Source organism: Gracilinanus agilis, chromosome 6 (genome assembly GCF_016433145.1).
Source record: "Gracilinanus agilis isolate LMUSP501 chromosome 6, AgileGrace, whole genome shotgun sequence".
Lineage (NCBI taxonomy): Eukaryota > Metazoa > Chordata > Mammalia > Didelphimorphia > Didelphidae > Gracilinanus > Gracilinanus agilis.
Window position 1 is genome coordinate 289,710,530 of NC_058135.1, and position 19,759 is coordinate 289,730,288.

A 19,759-nucleotide genomic window follows, 5' to 3' on the forward strand; every position below is an offset into this window, starting at 1 on the left:
TTTCTCCCTCCCTCCTTCTTTTCTCCCTCCCTCCCTCCCTCCCTCCCTCCCTCCCTCCTTCCTTCCTTCCTTCCTTCCTTCCTTCCTGTTGCAGGATAGAAGAACAAGACCTGGAGAGACGGTTCGAGCTCCTGAGCAGGGAGCTGAGGGCCATGATGGCCATTGAAGGTAAACAAGTGGGCCCGGGAGTACTCAGAGATGGGCGTGAGAACCCCGCAGGGGTCTCCCTGCTCTCCTGCCTCTCTCTCTCTCTTCTCTCCTCTTCCCATTCACCCTGCAAGCACCTGCCAACGGCATCTCTCGAAGGCCCAGATCTGAGCCAGTGACTGTCCTGCTCAGAAACTTTAGTGGCTCCCATCGTCTCTGGCATGAGATCCAAGCCCTTTAGGCCAGAATTGAGGGCGCACCCGAATCTGGCTTTCACCCTCCCATGCCAGGCTTCATCCATTCTGCTCCCTGACACTCATTCCCCTCTCCAAGCCCCATGGGTCCGTCCCCTTGGCTGGTTCCCAGTCTCCTCTTGTCCTCCCTCAGTCAGCGGGAGTGGACCAGCATTTATTAAGCTCCTCCTATGTGCCAGGCCCTATGCCAGGTTCTAGGAGTAGAAAGGAAGGTCTCTGCTCTTGAGGAGCTCCCAGGCCAACGGAGGACCCAACAAACAAACACTCATCTAGAGACAGGGTAAACTGGAGGTAACCTGCAGAGGGACAGCAGGAAGGTTGGGAAAGGCTCCTTGGAGAAGGAGGGATTTTAGCTGCTTCTTGAAGGAAGCTAGAGAAGCCAGGAATCAGATGTGAGGAGGGAGAGCCACCAGGCCTGGGGGACAGCAGAGGAGATGCCCGGAGGTGGGAGATGGAAGGTCTTGTCCAGGGAATGGCCAGGAGGACAGTGTCACTGCATAAAAGGGGATGCCATGGGGAGGAAGATAGAAAAGGACAGGTTGTGGAGGACCTTCCCAGCCAATCAGAGGTTTTATATTGGATCCTGGAGGCCACGGGGAGCTACCAGAGTTTATTGATTACTGCTTTTTAGGAAAATCCCTTAAGGATGGGCTGGAGTGGAGAGAGATTGGAGGCATCAGACCTCCCACTCCCAGCAGCCATTGTAATAGTCTGGGTGTGAGGGGATGAGGCCTGCACCAGGGCTGGAGTAGGTCAGAGAAGAGAAGGGGAGTGCAAACAAGGTAGAAATGACAGGACTTGGCAGCTGATTGGATATGGGAGGCAGCGAGGTGAGAGAATGAGGAGAATGGGATAACTGCTAGGTTGCAAGGCTGGGTGACTGGAAGGATGATGGTAATTAGGGAGATTTAATAGGGATGGTAATTGGGAACTTGGGAAGAGGTGATAGTTTAGGGGGCAACAGAATGAGGTCATTTTGGACATGTTGAGTTTAAGATGTTTATAGGACTTGGAGATGTCCAAAAGACAGTTGGAACTGCAAAACTGGAGGTCTGAGAGAGGGAGTAAGCTTTTATTAAACACCTACTGTGTGCCAGCTGCTTTATTACTATTATCCCATTTGTTCCTCACCACAACCTGGGGTGTTGGTGCTATTCTTACCCCTTTTTAACAGATGGGAAAACAGACAAGCAGATTAAGTGGTTTGTCCATAGTCCAGATTGGAACTCAGGTTGTCTTGACCTAGCACTCCACTGTACCCCTAGTTGCCTCAGTTAGGGCTCAAAAAATAGATCTGAGAATCCTCCGTGTAAAGATGACAGTTGGAAACATGGATGTTGATCAAAATAGCCAGGGATCTCTTGCCTCCATATAGTGCCCTGGCCATCCTCCAGGCCTGGTAGGCACTCCTTCCTCATTTCTGTCAGGAAGAAGAAATCCTTCCCTTTCTTTTCACTTATCTGAATCTCCTCTCCCTCTCTACCCCTCTTCCAGTCCCTCCTATGCAGTCTATTTTGTGGATCCTTCTGTGTCTATGTCTATATCTCCATCCATCCCTTTCTTAAGTCCCTCCCATACAGTCTAGCTTGCATATTGATGTCTATCTGCATCTGTGTCTATGTCTATGTCTGGCTCCTTCTCACAGCTTTCCTGTTCAGTCTATTTGTCTGTATCATCTCTCTGTCTCTTTCTCAGACCCCTCCCATACAGTGTCCCTTGTGTGTTGATGTCTGTGTCAGCATCTGTGTGGATGTCGCTTTCCTTTCTCAGGGCTTTCCCAGTCTCTCTACCTTGGGTGTCCTGTGTCTCTCCTCCATGGTCTCCGTGGGATTAGCCTTCTTTCTGGGCACGCTAGTAAACCCTCAGCTCCTGGAGGTCACAGGCTGGTTGGCTTTTCCCCTGGGGGTGTTGTATCCCCAGAGCAGAGGATGCCCTTTATAAATGTTCACTGATTTGAAATGATGAGACCCAAGTGCCACTGAGAGACAAGCCACTGGGGGGGACAAGACTCGCAGCCCCCCACACCGCCCTAAGGGACAGCTTTAGAGCTGGTCTTCTCCCACCCCCAGACTGGCTCAAAACGGAAGCCCAGCAGCATCGGGAGCAGCTCCTGCTGGAGGAACTGGTGTCCCTGGTGAACCAGCGCGATGAGCTGGTGCGAGACTTGGATAACAAGGAGAGGACGTGAGTGCTGCCAGCTGTGGCGGGTGCCCTGCCCTGGGGAGGGGGGATGGCCCAGGACACACACAACACATCTGGTGTTGCTTGCTCAGACCTATCCAGATCTGGGAGACCCGCGGGCTAGTGGGCGCGGGGAGGGGGTCATCGCTCTCCGGCTGGGGAGCGTTCAGAGAGACCTCCGGAAATCAAGATTCAAGTCCTTCATTTTTACAGAGGAGGAAACTGAGGCCCGGGGCGAGACTTGCCCCCGACCACAGAGCTGCTAGGTGGCCCGGTCCCACGGGCCCTCGAGCCCCTTCGTCTGGCCTCAGGGTCCAGCGAGCTCTGACGTTAACTCTTTGTTTCCCAGAGCCCTGGAGGAGGACGAGCGGCTGGAGCGGGGCCTGGAGCAGCGGCGTCGGAAGCTGAGCCGCCAGCTGAGCCGCCGGGAACGCTGCCTGCTGAGCTGAGCCCAACCGAGCCGTGCCGAGAGAAGCCTGGCCTCGGACTCCGGCCAGTCCCCTTCCGGGGTGGGGGTGGGGGGCAGGGGTCGCCTCCGTGCGGGTCTTCTCTTCAGAGGAGCTGCTGGCCGCCCCGCCCCACGCGTGCCTTTCCGCGCGTGGCCACCAGAGGCCGCTGTAGAACCTGGTTTGCAGCAGGCCCCGGGCGTGGGGGGACCAGACCCCGCCCACCAGGCCCTATTTATTGAAGCGTGTGCTTGTGTACGTGTGTATTTGCGTGTGCGTGGCCGCCCCTGGCGATCCTCTACGAGGAGAGGATCGGCGGGCTCGGGGCGTCCGCCGGAGTCGCGAGACCGGCTGGGGCCGAGGGGCCAAGCAAGGACCGGGTCTCGGGGCTCTCGCTGGGGGCGGGGCGCAGAGGCCCAGATGGCCGAGGCCGCGGCGCGTGTCCGCAATAAATTGTGCCTCGGGGCCGCTCCCTTCTTCCCCCGTGGGTTCGGAGGAGGGAGGGGTGGGCCGAAGGGGGCGGGACTTCCCTGGCGGGGCCGGAGTGACCCCCGTTCCGCTGATGAGGACGCTGAGGAGTTGAGACGACAATAAAATGCTGAGGCCTGGACCTTAAACCTGGCGAGTCTGTGGCCTTTGGCGAGTTCCCCTCCCCCTCGGGTCCCGTGGGCCGGCGCTCCCCCTCGGACCCTGCTCTGCCCTGGGGGGCTGGGGGGGGGGGGGGAGAAGGTCCTGAGTCACACGGCCGAACCACTAGCACCGCTCCGAGGCCGATCCAGCCAAGAGGCCCAGGAGCAGGTAGCCTGGCCCTGGCGGGAGATAAGGGAAGGTCTCGGGGTTCAGCCCCCAACATGGCCCAGACCGGAAGGGTCGGACCTTCCAGAGGCTGAATCCCCCCCCAGAGGCTCGGACAGGTAGTGGGGGGAAGGGAGGGCTCCCACAGCCCCCCAGGTCTAGCACTGCCCTCTCCGGCCTTCAGGTCGCCCCTGACCTTCCCTCTTGGCATCCACCCTGTCTGTGGGTTCCAAGGCAGAAGAGCCTTAAAGGCCGGGGCTGGGGCTGAAGTGGCTCAGCCAGGGTTCCCCCCCAGGAAGGGGCCGAGGCCATGCTGGAAGCCCCGGCTCCAGGCTGGGCTCCGAGCTTCCCAGCTGCCCCTCTCTTAACCCTTGAAAACACCCCAAGACGCGGGCGTCCTTTCCTGATGCTGGGAAGATCCCCGAAGCGGCGGGTTCCCCTGGGGGTGCTTGGCCGCCAGAGGCCGGTTATCCCCTAAAGCCTCGGACCCTGGCGGGTCTGGCTGTGCCCGCTCTCCCCCGTTCCTGAACTCGCCCAGGAGGGCGCCGGTTTGGAGCCAGAAGAGCCGCGTTCAAATATCGGCTCTGTCGGTGCCCGGGTCCCCCCATCGGGGCTTCTTTTGGTTCCGGGCCCCAGAGAAGCCCCCCGAGCCCTGCCCCGGGTTCCCCTTAACTCACAGATGAGCCCCGGGTAGGAGAGCCAACAGAGGGCCGGAGGGTGGTCGTGGCCAGGCACGAGGGACACGAAGCAGAAATAGGACTCCAGCAGGCTCCGGCCGCCCTCCCGGCACCAGAGCAGCAGGGCAGGAAGCGGGACCAAGACGCCCCCCACCAGCAGCCCCAGCAGCGAGGCCTGCTGTGCTGGGACCCTGGCGGGGGCCAGGCTGCAGCGGGCGGCACCCCAGCTCGCCAGGTGCCCGCGGAGGACCACGTAGCCCACGCAGAAGCCTTTGCCCCCATCAGACAGCAGATTTGGCCATAACCCGGACAGATAGAGGGGCTGAGCGGGGGGCCTTCTGGCCCTCTCAGAGGCCCACCAGAGTCCTTCGGTGGCCCCCAGACTCCCAGAAGTCTTCCAAGGAGGCAGGGAGCCCAGGGGTCCCAGGAACGCTTTCCTCCCCCACTCCAGAGTCAGCCTGAATGTCTGGGAGCAGCCCCCCCCATCCCCAAGAGAGACTCCTCAGGGAGCCCTGCCTCCCAAGGACAGTAATGGGCCCCGGGTGCGAGATCTCCCTTGTGGGTGGTCAGGCTTCCAAGGCTCTGGTCTCTAAGGACGGGGGGCTCACTCCTCGAGAAGCTGCCCAGTCCGTGAAACAGCTCTTCCCGCGAGGCAGCGAGGTAGCACAATGGTTAGAACCCTGGGACTGGAGACAAGAGGCCCTGGGTTCCAATCTCACTTCAGACACTTCCTAGCTGCATGCCCCTGGGCAAGTCACTTACCCCCAAAGCCTGAGCACCGTCTCCAACCCCAAACCCCAGAGCCCTGGGAACATCCATTTAAATAATGACTCTCATGGAGAAGCCTGGGGTCACTGGGTGGCTCAGGGGAGAGAGCCGGACCTGGAGTTGGGAGGACTTGAGTTCAAATCTGCCCTCAGACGCTTCCTAGCTGGGTGCCCCTGGGCAGGAAGGCAGTGGATCGTCTCCTTTGTGAGACAGGTCAGGGTTTAAAAGGAAGAGGAAGAAGAGGCCCTCCACGTGCTTGCTGCTGCCCAAGGCCGAGGGTCCCTCGGCCTTCCTGGGGTCTTGCCTCCCCTCAGAAGCAGGAGCTCCCTGAGGGCCGGGGAGGCCCCCTGCCCTTGGGCTCTGCCCTCGGCTCTCCTGTCCTCCCTCACCCAAAGTGGCCATTTCCTCTTCCAGCTTGTTTTACAGATGAGGAAACCGAGGCAGGCAGGGTTCTGTGACTGGCCCAGGGTCACCCAGCTGGGAAGTGTCTGAGGCCGGACTCCGGCACCGGGGCTGTACCCACTGAGTCACCCGGCCCTGCCACTTGCTTTGCCAAACCCAAAGAGCTCTGCCTACGTTACTACAGAGAGGGGACCTCTGGGGGCCGTCCCAGCTCGAGGGTGGCCGGACGGCGAGGGGCCTGGCCCAGAGAAGAGTCGGGGGGGGGGGCTGAGTCTTCCCCACCTTCTGATATGGGGGGTCTCATGGGGGAGGGGACTCTGATGGGCTCTTTTTGGCTGCAGAGGACAGAGCCAGGAGCAATGGGGGAGGGCAGGGGAGCAAAGAGCTGGGTCTGGGGTCTTTCCATCCCAGGAAATCCCCCCAAGCTGCCTCATGGGGGGCCGTGAGCCCTCCATCCCTGCCCCGAGGCAGGGTCCTTCAGAGCCTGAGGTTCTGGGGTCCGGCCCTGGCCAGGCTCCGGAGGGAGCAGCCCTCCTGGTGGATAAACTGGAGCTCCCGTTGGGGAGCGTCGGGGACTGTGGGGTGTCCCCCTGCACCCCCTGTGGGAGTTGGGGGGCAGCTGCAGCTTTGGCGTTGGGCTGCCCCATCCAGGAGCTCTGGGGCAGGGAGAGGGAGACCCCGGGCGCTGCCCCCCGCCACTGCTCTCCCCCAGGGTCGGGCAAAGAACAGGGCAGAAGCAAAGTCCCGGCTCTCAGGCTGTGGCATTGGCCTGGGCTCGCAGCACTGCCTCCAGCAGCACGTCCAGCTCCCCAGGAGACAGGCAATCCTGGTGGTCTGCCTGGAAGCCAGCCAGGGGTCTCAGCAGCTGCTCCTGGAGCCTGTGCTGAGGGCGACCCTCGACGGCCGTGAACACGGCAGAGGCCGGTGGCAGGAAGGCCAGGTAACAGGCCAGGAGCAGCCAGCAGCGGCCCCGGGCCCCATGGCCGGCCTTGGCCCTCGAGCGGGGCTGGGGGTGGCACAGGCTTCCCCTTCGGAAGGGCTGAGCACAGGCAGGAAGACTGGGGTGGTGCCCACGTGGGTGAATGGAGAGGGAGGGGCGGCCGGGGGCATCTTCCTGGGCACGAGAGCCAGGATGAGGGAGGAGCCTGGAGTCCTCTGAGGCCGGGGACCCGCCGAGGGTGACAGAAGCTCCTCAGACCCCCGAACCCCAAGCAGAGGGGAAGAGACTTGGCCAAGCACACTCCACCACCAGCAGCACCCACAGGGCCTGGGACTCCCTCCTCCTCCCTCCCCCTTTCCACCCAGGGAGGCCGGGACAGAGTGTGGCGGGTCCACAGCTGAGGAGATCCTAAGACATTATCTGGGGGGCCGCCGGGGGGCTCGGCAGATGGAGAGCCTGGCCTGGAGGCCCCTCCTAGCTGGGTGACCCTGGGCAAGTCACTTAACTGCTCGTCTGCCTTGGAACCACCACCCAGCACTGATTCTAAGCTGATTTTTCTGGACCATCGCCTTCATGTCACAGGTGAGGAAACTGAGGACACAAAGGCCGAACCCCTTTACACTGGAAGCTTCGAGGGCAGAGACTCTTGCTTAAATTTGTTGTTTAATCTTAAAATAATTCTTTTAAAAATTTAAATGTTTGATTTCTAAATCATAAATTAACATTATTAATACTATTTATTTTTAATTTTTTAAGCCCTTCCCTTCCCTTCCCTTAGAATTGATTCTAAGGCAGCAGAGCAGTAAGGGCCAGGCCATGGGGGTGAAGTGACTTGCCCAGGGTCACCCTGCTAGGAAGGGTCCGAGGCCAGATTGGAACCCAGGACCCATCTCCAGGCCAGACTCTCCATCCAGCTACCCCTAAATGTTCATTTTTAACACCAAAAAGCTCCGGAGGCGGGCCGGGTGTCCTTTGTCTGGGGCCGGAAGCCCCGCACAGTCCTCGACGGACTCGTCTCCCAAACTCTGGGCGCAGCTCAGCTCTTTGGGCCCGAAGAGGAAGAGAAGAGGCGAGGCGGGCAGCCAGCTTAGGAGTTTATTTGGTTTCAGTAGCACGGAGCCCGGGGTCTGGGTCTCAGGACAGGGGTGCGAGGTGCAGCCGGGGGGGCCCTCCGGGTGCTGGGGGCGGCCAGCCCCGCCCCCTCCCCTCGTGCCCAGGGCCCACGACCACCGAACCTTGCACTCCCTGCCTCCCCTCCCGGGCAGGGAAGGGCGGACAGCGATTCCCTGAGACAGGTTTTGGTCCCCCTTAAACCAGCCAGTTACAGTGTAGAGCCCCAGCGGGGGAAGAAGAGGGGCAAGGGGGTGGCTTCAGAGGCCCCCTATTGGTCAGCGAGGTGGGGGGGGACCCGACCTCCCCTCTGGACTTCCCCTCAGTCCAGTGTTAAGGCTTCAGGTGCAGCGTAGTGTTCCAGGGAAGGGAGGTTTCATCCCCATCTTGTGCCCCTTCAAAGAAAAGGGGCCGTCTTAGGAGGAGAACCAAGAGCCTCTGGAAGAAACTGAGGCAGCTGGGAAGGGGTCCCCGGCTCCTAGAGGCTGCTCAGCCCCTTCCAGAGGGACTGGGGGAGTAGTAGGCAGGGACCATCAGCCCCTCAGATATAGTGGCCTTTTGGGGGTCCGGCCCCTTTCTCCTTTTCCAGTGTATACAGAGACTTCTAGAGAGGGCCCCCCTCTGGCTGAAGGTCCCCCTTGGGGGCATCCACCTCCCCAGGGCCAGGTCCCTAAGACTGAGACGCTCCCGCCTCATCAGGTATGTCTTTCCCGCCTCACTCAGGGGCTCCCCTCTGGTCCTGTGGCTCCCCAAGGAGCCTGGCCCCCCATGTCTTTGGTCTGGGCTCTGCTGTTCTGTGGGGACCCTGGGCTGAAAGGGTTGAAAGGCGGGGGGTCCCGGAAGGGGTCCGAGTCTGGGAACAGGGTCCAGGGGGCCCGGCGTGGGGCAGGCTGTGGAGATGGAAGGGGGGACGGGCGGGGTCCGGTGGACACAAAACTCCACGGATCAATGCGGCTCCGGAGGGGCGAAGGCCGAGGCCTGCTGATGAGGCCCAGCGTTGGGGATCGGGGGGTGCCGGGTGGAGAACGGAAGGCCCCAGGAGGCGGGGAGACGGCTCCCCCTGCAAGAAAGGGGACTCAGTTTAGTACAAGAGGGCCCCGGGCCCGCCTCCACCTCCCCCAGACCCAAAGGGACGAGGTTCCCGCAGGAGCCGGGGCCTGGAAGGCCGGAGACAGACTCCAGCCGGGCATCTGGGCCCGTAACGAGCTCCTGGGCCGGCCCCTCAGCACGAGCTCTCTGCGGTGGAAGGTCCCCCTCGGGCGCTGCCCCTCTGGACATCCCACCTTCCCAGGTCCCGCACCTGAGGCCGGAGCCTTCTTACCCCGAGTCTCCTCCTCTCGGCGGGGGCTTTTGGCAGAGGGCTGCCCCCCAGGGGTGCCCAGGTCAAGCAGTGGGGGGCCGGGAGGCACCTCTGTGTCCAGGCTCAGGGGCGAGGTCGGGGCTTCTGGCGTTTTGGGAGAGAAGCGGATGAGGGGGGAGGGGGGCGAAGACGGCGCCTCTTCGGGGGTGGCATCTCCCTTGTCACGCACCCCGCTGCCAGCCTGCTGAAGGTCCCGGCCCAGCCCCAGGGAGGCTAACAGAGCTGTGCCCCGGAGCAGGGCACGCTGGATGATCTTGGGGGTCCCGCTCCGGTCTGAGGGGCCTGGCCGCCGCGGCTCCTCGGGCTCCGGGGGGCGGACGTCGCCTGAGGCGGGAACAGAGTGGGGGTGTCGGTGAGGGTGGGCACCTCCGACAGAACTGGGGGGCTCTGCCCTCCCCGCCTCAGACCACCACAAGAGCTCCCCGAAGGCTCTCTGTGCACCAAGTCTGTCCAGACTGCTCCGCTCCAACGTGTCCTGCCTGGGGTCACCCAGCTAGGAGGTGCCTGAGGTCACTTGAACCCAGGCCCCCCTGGCTGCAGGCCTCGCACCCCATCCCTGAGCCACTTAGTGGACTCTTCCCACCCTCTTAAATGGTAATTCTTCAAACCCAGGCCTGACCAAGTCACTGGCCTGGTCACTCCCTTGCTCAAGGGGCTTCAGTGGCTGCCAAGCATCCCTGGACCCGAGGCCATTCCTGAGGCCCCCCACCGCGTGTCCACCTTGCTCTGCCCTGGCTAGTGCATGGGATTCCCTCCCCGAGAAGGACAGACACGGTCTCGGCTTTCTGTCTTCAGCTTCCCAGAGATGACCGTTGTGCCCGGCACACAGCAGGTATTCAATAAATGCTGGCTGAGCTCGGAGGGGCCGATTTCTCTTTGGGGCACTGGCGTGGGAGCACGGACGAGGCTAGGTCCTCCGTCCCCCTCCAAGTTCGGCTCCTTTCTGAGCCCCCCGCCTCTTCGGGGACCCTCTCCTGGGCAGTCTGGCCAGAGGCTTTGTCCTCCCTGAGTTCACTGGGCCTCCCTGACTCCCTCTTTTGCCCCTAAAGTATTCCTAGTCCCCCAGGAGGGCTGACACCGCCCCGTGGTCCCCATCCCTCTGTCCAGGGACACCCTGGCCTGAGCACAGCACCCTGTCTGGCGGTCCAAGACCCCCCCGGCCCCCCCCCCCCGGCACTGGAGCCCCTTGGCCTAGTGAGGCACCACAGACGGAGCGCTGGCCCTGAGGAGGCGGGAAGGCCTGGCTTCTGATCTTGCCTGATGCTTGCTAGCTTTCTGTCCACAAGATACAGGAAAAGAGCTAATTACGTTCAGGGTCGGAGGCCTCAGTCTTCCCCCCACCCCTCTGCCCCCGTACGACACTAGGCCCGGGCGCCGCAGTCTAGTCCCTGCCCACAAATGGGGATGCACGTGAGGGAGGGAAGGGCTTTGGGGCCTCTGTAAACCCAGCCACGCTGTTATTCTAAAAGAGCCTGAAGGCCCAGATGGGCCCCGGTTAGTGAGCCATTATTCCATACCCGGCTTTGTGCTAGGCATCGTGAGGGACAGGCATGTGGTCCAGTCTGGTAAAAGGGGCCCCTTTCTCAGCTGGGCCAGGGGGCTCTGCTCGTCCTCTGGGCCTCCCTGAAACAACTACCTAAAGGCCACCCCCGGCCCTGGCCACCGCCATTCCCCAGCACTTAACAAACACCAGGATGGGGGCGCACTGGCCGGAGACTGAATACAAAGAGAGTTCCTGCCTTTCATGGAGCTGGCAGACTCTTGGGGGGCACAAGAGGCACCCAGAGAAGGGCCACGCAGGGCTAGGCTTCCCTGGGAGCTGACCATCACAGTCATCCTAGGAAGGAAGCTTCCCAAGAGGTGAGGAGAGGGGACGCTCCAGGCAGCGGCGAGGACAGCCTGCCAAGGCGTAGAGGTAGGAGCGTGATAACCCAGGTACAAAGGCGGCAGCCAGAATCAGGCGGTGCCCGGGTAGCTAGCGCCTCCTCAAGGCCATCGACTCAGCTCATTCGCCTTGGCGATGCCCTGCCCCGACGGGGAGGCCCCTTTGGGTCCCCATGGAAGGGAGCCTCTAGTCCTCTAGCAAAGAGAAGGAAGCCGGCCCTTCTTCCAGCAGGCCCCGGGCCCCACGCAGTTTGGGGGGGGCTCAGGACGGTCTCCTGAAGGAACAAGCTGAAGATCTGGGCTGAGGCCCAGCAAGGGAACACTCACCATTGAGTGTGGGGGGTGTGGATGGGGACCCCAGAGGGGAAGGCTCATTGGAGTCCAGGTACCAGGTCGTCTCCTCCATTCGGGACCGTCTCCTGGGAAGGTAAAAGAGGTGAGCAGGGGAGAGTGGGGAGGGGCAGAGGAGGGAGGTGGCCCCCTAGGGTTCCCTCAGGACACTTACCTCCCATTCTGAGCCTCCCCTGGCTTAGGGGAACCGGGCCCCCAGGCCCAACATGGCCGACGCTCCCCATTTCCTGGGTCTTCCAAGCGTCGAGGGGATTGACGACCCCAAACCTGTCCTGTGTCTGCAGCTTCCACTGAAGAGGGAAGGAATCAGCTCAGGGAGGGCCTGGCCAGGAGCCCCCATCCTTCCCCCATGGCTGGGCAGGCAGCAGGAGTGCTAAGGAGAAGGGTGGCAGAGGAGACGTGATCCCAGAGGAAGGCGGTGTCCCCGAGACCCTGTGCCACCTTGCACAAGGCAGGCAGCAGCCTCTCTGGGCCTCAGTTTCCCCACCTGTGAAATAAAGCCCCCTTCTGGGGCTAACATTTCCCTGATTCCTTGCTCCACAAGGGGGGGGCCTGAGCCAGGTGGGCTGGGCTTGGGGGAGAGGGGCCCCCATGCCAGCTGGACCAGGGCTGGGAGTCTTACACTGGATGGCCCTGAAGCGAGGGAAGGTGGGCGAGTCCCCAGCCCCGACCTCAAAGACGTTCTTCCTTCGGTCTAAGCCAGGAGAGGCCTGCACGGTGATCCGGTGCTTGAAGTCTGGGGTGGGCAGAGGGGAGAAGGAGGTAAGGGGGGAGGTCTCAGCAGCAGCTCCCAGGCCCCGCCCCCACCCCGAGCCAATCACAAGGCAGTATGCAAATAGGCTTCTGGCAGGCCCCCAGCCCTCAGCAAGCAGCCCCGCCCACTCACCCAGAGGCATGCTGATCCTCTCGCCCCCGTCCCGGGCCCGCAGCTTGCTGCGCTTGAAGGTGCCTCGGCGGCGGCGCACATGCGGCCGTTCGCGGTCCACCTGCTGCAGGAGCAGGGTCAGCTCGCGCTCAAACACCTCCAGCTCCCACTGCGCCAGCAGGTGCTCGCGGCGGCGCAGCTGCTCGGCCTGGGAGCGCTGCTCCCGCGCAGCCCGGGTCAGCTCCTCCTCTCGGCTCAGCAGCTCCTGAGGGCGGGGCGGGGCGGGACGGGGCGGGGCGTGAGGGGCGCTGGAGCCACGCCCCCGGGCCCCCTCTCCTGCCCCTCCTCCCAGGGCTGAGCAGTCCTCCTCGTCCTCCTCGGGGGCCCGGCGGCTGGGTTCCCCAAGAGCAGACCCCATCCCCACCCCACCTCCGGACTGCGAGCTGGAAGAGCCACGAGCCCTACTCTCGGGCCGACTCCAGAGTCACCTCCTCCAGGTCCTCCAGGTCCTCCAGGGCGTAGGCATCCCGCCCGTACTTAGGCCCCGCCCCCGCCCCGGTATCCCTGAAGCCAGGCCTCCCCCAGTCCGGGCGGCCCCCAGCCCAAGGAGCCGCCGTCCCTTGGCACCCCCCAGGGTCCGGCACCTTTTCCTTGGCTCGGATCTCGTCAAAGAGGCCTTGGATCTCTCGCTTCCAGCCGTCCTGCATGGAGTGGAAGGAGTCGCGGGGCATCTCCCTCAACACCTGCGCCTCCAGGGCTGAGAGCTGCTGCAGGATGACGGAGAAGTCTGGCCGGCGGTGGGGGTCCTGTGCCCAGCAGTCTGGGGGAAGAAGAGGGGGTGCTGCCTTCGTGCATTCTGGCCTCCCCGGCATGCTCCGGCCCCTCCCCAGCCGCCCCGGGGCTTCGGGCTCCTTACCGGCCATGAGCTGGGCAAAGGGCTCTGGGCAGGTGGAGGGGATGGGCAGGGTGAGTTTGTTCACAGCCACTCCGTAGGCCACGGCCAGGCCGTCGATGCCCCGGTAAGGCACCTCTCCGGTCAGCAGTTCCCACAGCAGCACCCCAAAGCTGTAGGCCAGAGGAAGACAGAGTGAGGCCCCCACAGCCTCCTGCCCCTGCCCTGCCCTCCCCTCCTGGTGGGGGCCCTCAGACCTCCAGACGTCGCTGCCTTTGGAGAACGTGGATGCCTTGATGACTTCAGGGGCCATCCAGGCATAGGTGCCCGCCGCGCTCATCTGGGTGGTCTTGTGCCACTCGCGGGCCAGGCCGAAGTCAGTGATCTTCAGGGTCTTCTGTTCCACGTTGTCCCCCTCCACGGGCTGCAGTAGCAGGACTGGGGGAAGCAACAGAGAGCCTGTGAGCAGGCAATGGAAGCCCCAGGGAGCGAGGGTTCTGCTCAGTGGCCGGGCAGCCTGCATGGCCCCCCAAGCCCTTATGGATGGCCAACTCCGGGAGGACCCAGAGGCAGAAAGGCCGGATGGCCCGCAGTGCCCCGGACACCACGGGTCAGCCTACGGCCTGCCATGGCTGCTGCTGCCAGCTCCAAAAACCTTCTGGGGGTCTCCCTAATCACCCTGGGAGGAAATAGTGCCAGGGAAGCGCTTTGTGCTTTGGCTGCAACCCACCTCTGACCAGACTTCACCTTCTAACCACCCGCTGGTCGGGCAGCCGTTCCCTGCACTTCCTACGTGGTCTCCTGCCTCCAAGCATTTGGCTAAAGCAGCCCTCCATGCCCAGAATGCAGCCCTGCCTCCTGGGGGCCTCATTTCCCCATAAGGCTCAGCTCTGGTGCCAGCTCCTCCGGGTGGCCTTCACAGACCCCTCCAGGTGTTTGCAATCCCTTCCTCCTCACACCGTCCGCTTTGCCCCTGCCACTCCCCTCTGGCTGCAGGCAGGGAGTACACCAGGTGGGGGCCTTTCCAGCTTGACAGCGAGGTGGTGGCACAGTCAGGAAGAGCAGAGTTGAAACCCTGCCTCAGACACTTACTAGCTGTCACTGAACCACTGTGTGCCTCAGTTTCCTTACCTCTACAATGGGGACAGTGGCACCTCCAGATCACTTTTGTAATGCAGCCATTCAAGAAATGCTTTCCCCCTCCTCATAGCCCACAAAGCCCCGGGTGCCTCGCCTGGGTCTGTGGGATCTGGTGCTTAACAAGGATTAAAAAGGAAGAATCATCTCCAACATTGACGGAAAGCTTTCAGGTTTGGCCCTGGGGAGTCTGTGCCCACCATCCCAGCTGAGCTCCAGCCAGGGAGTGTCTCTGGAGGGATTCGAACCCGGGGTTCCCAGGGCTCCAGCGGGCACCAGGACAACCAGGCCCAAGGAGAGGGAAGCGGGGGCTGCCTCTTGTTCATTTCATTTCCTGTTTCCTGGTGGACCTCAGCCTGCCCTCAAGCCCTCCTGCTGCCTTTACCTGTGCTGGGCAGTCAGGTACTAGGGGAGGAGCCAAGGGCACTTCTGATGCCCCCTCCGTGGGCTTCTCCCCAGGCCTGTTTCCTTGTGTGTAAGGCCCGGATGGCCTCTGGACCTGTGAGCAGGGAGCTCCCTTGCCCACGGAGCCGTTCTTGCAGCTGGCCCCCCTACAAGGCTCCTAAGTGTCTGTCCCACCTCAGAAGCAGAGGAGGCTGGCCTTGCCTAAGGTCACAGGAAGTCCAAAGCAGAATGGGGATTCCTTCCAAAGCTGGTTGGGGGGACCAGCTTAGTCTGGGGCTCCAACGCCAAAACTTACTGCCAAGGTAGCCCTGGGCAAGTCTCTTCCTCTCTCAAGGCTCCTGAAGAGACCTGGACAACAGGGCTTTGAAGGCCCCTTCTAGTTCTGACCTGTCGATTCTCCGCTCTTCCTAATGTTGGCAAGGCTGCTTGATAGGTGCCCTTTATGGCCTCCCCCCCATGGAAGCTCAGCCTAGATCCCGGGAAGCTGGGGAAAAGAAAGGTCTTAGAACTTGGGCCTGGAAGGCTGCAGGGGCCCAGTTCCCCCAGTGGAATGTAAGCTCCCTGAGGACAAGAATCTCGTCATTTTTTTTGTCCTATTAGCCTAGGGCCTGGCACTTAATAAAATTCTCACTGAATTGAATTGCCGGGAGCCCCCTCACTTGGCAGAGGAGGCCTCAGTCACAGAGAGAAAAAAGGGTCAGGCTAAGGCTATGCATTAGGTTCAGGGCAGAACCTGGAGCCCCACAATTCAGTGAGCTGACCCCCAGAGGGAACCAGGGCCCAGAGCTCCGCATCCCCTATCTGTGAGCATGCCTGAGTGTTCGCTGCCTCAGCTCACTCAGCCCACAGCCCAAAGGTCCAGGCCATTCCTTGCTGCTTCCAGAGCTCTGGAATTGGGCCCAATTGGCCTCCATGGCCTCAAACCTCCCTGGAGCCCTGGCCTGGCTCTGTCTCTCAGGCCCTGTGCACAGACTTCTCCTTCCCTTCCTGGTCCTCCCAGCTTCCCCTTTCTAAACAACCTCAGTCAGGACATCGACGTTCTTCTGGGAAAGTCGGGGGGTGAGGGGAGCAGGTCTGGCCTAGGCTGGGGCAGCCCTGGAGACTTGGTCCTGTGACTCGTGGGCTCAGAGAATTCCCTCCCTCCTCTCCCCCAGCCAAGGCTCACAAGGACCCCATTGTCCAGGCCACTACAGGAAAATCAGCCCATTGTTTTCTGCCATGACCCCCACCCCCAGGATAGGGATCCCCCCTCAAGAGTGCACTCAGGACTCCTGGGTCCAGGATGGGAAGAGTCTAGAAGAAGGCAGGGTTCCCAAGCTCTGGGAGGACCAGTAGCCTCTGCTTGGGCTAAAAGGGCCTAGGTTAGAGGGGTCAAATCAGGGCTCAGCATCCCAACCAGACCAGGTTTTGGCCAAAGGGCTGCTGGCTCTCCCGCCTCTCTGCTCTCCCCCCAGTTCAACCACCCCCACAGCCAGCTGGGTCTGGAGAAGGAGAGGGAGAGAGGAGGCCAGGGCAGGGACAGGAAGCCGGTTCAGGAAACGCAGGAAGTAGCAGGGAGGGTGGAGAGCGGGGGCTTGGGCTATTGTTCCATTTTCTCTGGAAAGAGAAGGGAGGAAAAACAGAAGCCAGGAGTCTCCTCCCCCAAGCCAGGGGTCCACAGGGGAATCCCCACTCCTGCCAGGGCAGAGGCTGAGGGCTGAGTGGGGGGTGGGGGCAGAGGGAACAGGGATACAAGAAGCTAGGAAGTAAAGGATGAGCTTCCTTGTGTCCATGTTCTCCTCCCCACTAGCTTAGGAAGCTGGGAGAAGGTGGACAGTCTGGGTCCAAAAGAGAAGCAGAGACTTGGGGCTAAAAGGGGCCTTCAGAGTCATCTGCTCTAATCCCCCATATAACAGAGGAGGAAACTCAGGCTCATAAAGGGTCAATGGTCCAAAGCCACCCATAGTTAGTGGGACTTGAATGAGGTCCCCTGACTGTGAAGTCAGCTTTTGCCCATCCACAACCTGAGAAGTGGCCTATCTCTCTCTCCCTGCTTTCTTCTTCTCATGGAGTGATGGTGACTCCCCTTCTAGGAGCAAAGGACAGAGAAGTCTCTGCAGCCCTCGTCCCCTGGGCTCAGGAGGCTACCCATGACCTTCCTCCTTTGCTACCCAGTCTTTAATGGCTCTCACCATGGCAAGTCCCAGCTCCTGTGCCTGGCATTTGAGGCCCTTCATAATCTGGGGGTGCCAGAATTATCTGGCATTGCTCTTCAACAGGGACCTAGGGCCCTGGTCCAAACTAGATGCCAACCATCTTCTCCTGGGCTGGGCATTCTCACTGTGCCCTTGCTAATGCCATGACCCTAGATCTGAAGTGCTTTATCCTCTTTCTTATACCTTCTTCCTCCAAGAAGCCTTCCCTGGCCACTTGGGCCCCCATTGACTTCCTTCTCACCTGCCTCCCCTAGACCTGAGGCAGGGTGGGGGTCGTCAGCACACACACGCAGCACTGCCACATGGCTTGTCCTGGCTAGATGGGGTAGGAACATGCCTTTTTGGACCCAGCACAGTGCCAGGTAACATTAGCCATCAAGAAATCCAGCTTCTCAGCACTGGCAGGGTTACACCCTCAGCCGTCATCGAATTCAATCCCTTCCCTGTATAGCTGAGGAGACTAGAATCCAGAGAGGGGAAGAGACCTCTCTGAGGTCACACAGCAAATCAATGACAAAGTTGGGCCTGGGACTTTATTCTTTTGGTCCAGCGCCCTCATTAGAAACAATTTGGAGGGAAATGAGAAAGTACACATTCAAGAAAGCCTTCCCTATTTATCCAGTGGGGGCACAGACCAGTTTCCTGTCCTCTAGGAGAACAGTCTAACACAGAAGACTAGGCCTAGGTAGCTAATGGTCAGGGATGAGCCAAATGTCACTGTAGGCGACAGGGAGCACTGTGCATCGAGGTTTCCTAGGGGGACAGATGGCTGGGTGAGGCTGCCTAAAAGAACTTACTGTCTCCTTCCCAAAGCTTCTCAGAGTCACCCTCAGAGACTGAGACTTTTGGGTGGAGGCTGGACTATTCTGGGAAATAAACACTGACTTAGGCACCTCCTAAGTTGGTCTTTAGCTCAAGGGGTATCCCTGCTTCCTCCAGGTCAGTGTTTGCCCGTGTCAGAGGAGGAGGGGGGTGGGGAGGTTGTTCCTGCCAGCCTTACATGGTCCTGGTTGGGAAGGGAAGGCTGGGCTCCTGACCCAGACTATCAGTTCCCCAAGAGAGCCACATTTTTCTGGTTCAGTCCCTTCAGCACCCCTCCTTTCCTCCAAGTACCCAAGAAGCACTCTTCAAGTCGGTCAAGGCCATGGGCCTCTCCTAGGATGCCTGCCAGTCCCTTCCTCTCTCCAGGCTTCAGTTTGCAGTCCTGTAAGAGGAGGGGCTTGGATTCCATGCTCACTAAGGGCTCCTTTAAGCCCTACCATTCTCTAATCTTCTGCCTGAGGTTGGAGTGTAGGGTGAGATATTGCAGAAAAGAGATAGCCAGTTTTCTCTTCTGTTAAATGGAGACACACTGGGTCCTCTTACTTCCTAGGGGCCTGACCCCTTAAACAGACAGGAGGCAGTTATGACTACTGACCTATCTCCTGGGAGCTGAGCTGTGGAAGCCTGGAGCTCCAACTTCTCACCTCAAAGGGCAGGTCCTGGAGGAAGCATCCTGTGCTTCTCTAGCTCACAGGCTCTCCTTCCTAAGCCCTCTCCTCCCCCACCAGGAGGCGTGGTGGGGGTGGGGGTGGGGGGTGGCAAAGGGGTCCAGGTGAGGAGGGGGCTGGGATCCAGAAGGGGCAGGAGGCTCTCTACTCACTGTTGTTAGACTTGAGGTCCCGGTGGATGACAGGCACAAGGGCCTCACAGTGCAGGTAGTGCATCCCCCTGGCTATCTGCACCCCCCAGTTGACCAGCACGTGAGGGGGGACCCGCCGGCCAGCCAGAGCCCGGCTGAGGGGCCCGCCGGCTGCGTACTCCATCACCAGGCACAGGTTGGGCTCCTCCAGGCAAACCGCCTTCAGCGCAATGATGTTGGGGTGAGCCAGCATGGCGAAGAGGCGCGCCTCTTGGCGGACGCTCTCAGCCGTCACGCTGATGTCCTCGTCTGGGTCCTGGCGGGCAGCCTTGACAGCCACAAGCTCGCCCCTCCAGCTACCCCGGTAGACCTTGCCGAAGCCCCCCACGCCAATCACCTCCTCCAAGCGCAGCTCCTGGAAGCGGGCCACCTCAGGCTGCGGGGCACCGCCCCGGGACACGTAGTTGGAGGGGAAGATGCCCACCTGGTCGCCCACCTTGCCCGCCCACCAGCCTTCGTCTCCGGAGATGGCCGCATCCCTGGACAGCACCTCCACGCGGTCGCCCTTGCGCAGGGTCAGCTCATCGCGCCCGCTGGCCTCGTAGTCGAAGAGCGCCGTCCACACCGGGCCGGGGTAAGCGGCCTTGGGGGGCCCCTCGGCCCGGCCCCCGCCGCTCCATGGCCCCAGCGGGCTCTTGAGGAGCAGATTCTTGAGGGGCTCCATGGCGGGGCGCCCCACAATCACAGGCTCCACGGCCGCGGCCGCCGGGGGCCCCTGCAGTCCCGCCTGTCGGCCCCCCGCATCGCAGGGCTCGGGGGGCCCTGGGGACGCCGCCTGGGGGGCATGGGCGGGAGGGGACGGCCGGCTCTTGTGCTCCTTCCTCCGCCTCTAACGACTCTGGCCCCGGGGACGGGCGGGAGGCGGCCGAGCCTGGGTCGAGCCCAGGCGGGAGGCGGCGGCGGCGGGCGGCGGCGACGGGGGTGGAGTTTCGCTTTTTTCCGCTCTTCTCCCTCCTGCAGGAAACAGCATCAGATGACGCTGCCCCGTGGGGCGGCCCCGACTGGGGGACCCCCGGGCACCCCGCGGTATTCCGCGGGTCGCGGCGGCAAGGACGAGCCCCGGCCCTCTTACTGGGCGCCCCGGAGCCTCAGCACCAGCGACCGAGCCCGCACTGCCCATCCGCCGCCGAAGAATGCCTGTCTCTTTAAGGGAGTCGACGCCATCGGCACTCCCCTACTTCGGCCTGCTCCGAGAATTTTCGGCCGGGGAGCTGGCAGAGTCTGAGTCGTGACCAGAGAACGGAGGCGACTCCGGCGGGCTCACCCTAG

At 61.7% G+C, this 19,759-nt stretch overlaps 2 protein-coding genes across 2 annotated transcripts in view; one reads left to right on the forward strand and one right to left on the reverse strand.

Moving 5' to 3' along the window:
* The window catches only part of LOC123252790 (EH domain-binding protein 1-like protein 1), a 29,125-nt gene extending 25,480 nt beyond the window's left edge, over window positions 1-3,645 (forward strand). The window contains exons 13-15 of the mRNA XM_044682034.1: window positions 60-168; window positions 2,471-2,585; window positions 2,932-3,645. Coding sequence (XP_044537969.1) covers window positions 60-168; window positions 2,471-2,585; window positions 2,932-3,031 — 324 coding nt within the window. The 3' untranslated portion in view covers window positions 3,032-3,645. The remainder of the gene's footprint in view (window positions 1-59; window positions 169-2,470; window positions 2,586-2,931) is intronic.
* A 4,046-nt stretch (window positions 3,646-7,691) lies between these two features.
* Window positions 7,692-19,504, reverse strand: MAP3K11 (mitogen-activated protein kinase kinase kinase 11). The gene is made up of 10 exons (XM_044680747.1): window positions 18,452-19,504; window positions 13,330-13,510; window positions 13,097-13,245; window positions 12,825-13,000; window positions 12,202-12,445; window positions 11,938-12,051; window positions 11,470-11,605; window positions 11,292-11,383; window positions 9,042-9,404; window positions 7,692-8,780 (listed from the first exon to the last, which is right to left on the reverse strand). The coding sequence occupies exons 1-10, from the start codon at window positions 19,152-19,154 to the stop codon at window positions 8,440-8,442; spliced, it is 2,499 nt and encodes an 832-aa protein (XP_044536682.1). The 5' UTR covers window positions 19,155-19,504; the 3' UTR covers window positions 7,692-8,439.
* Window positions 19,505-19,759: the final 255 nt, after the last annotated feature.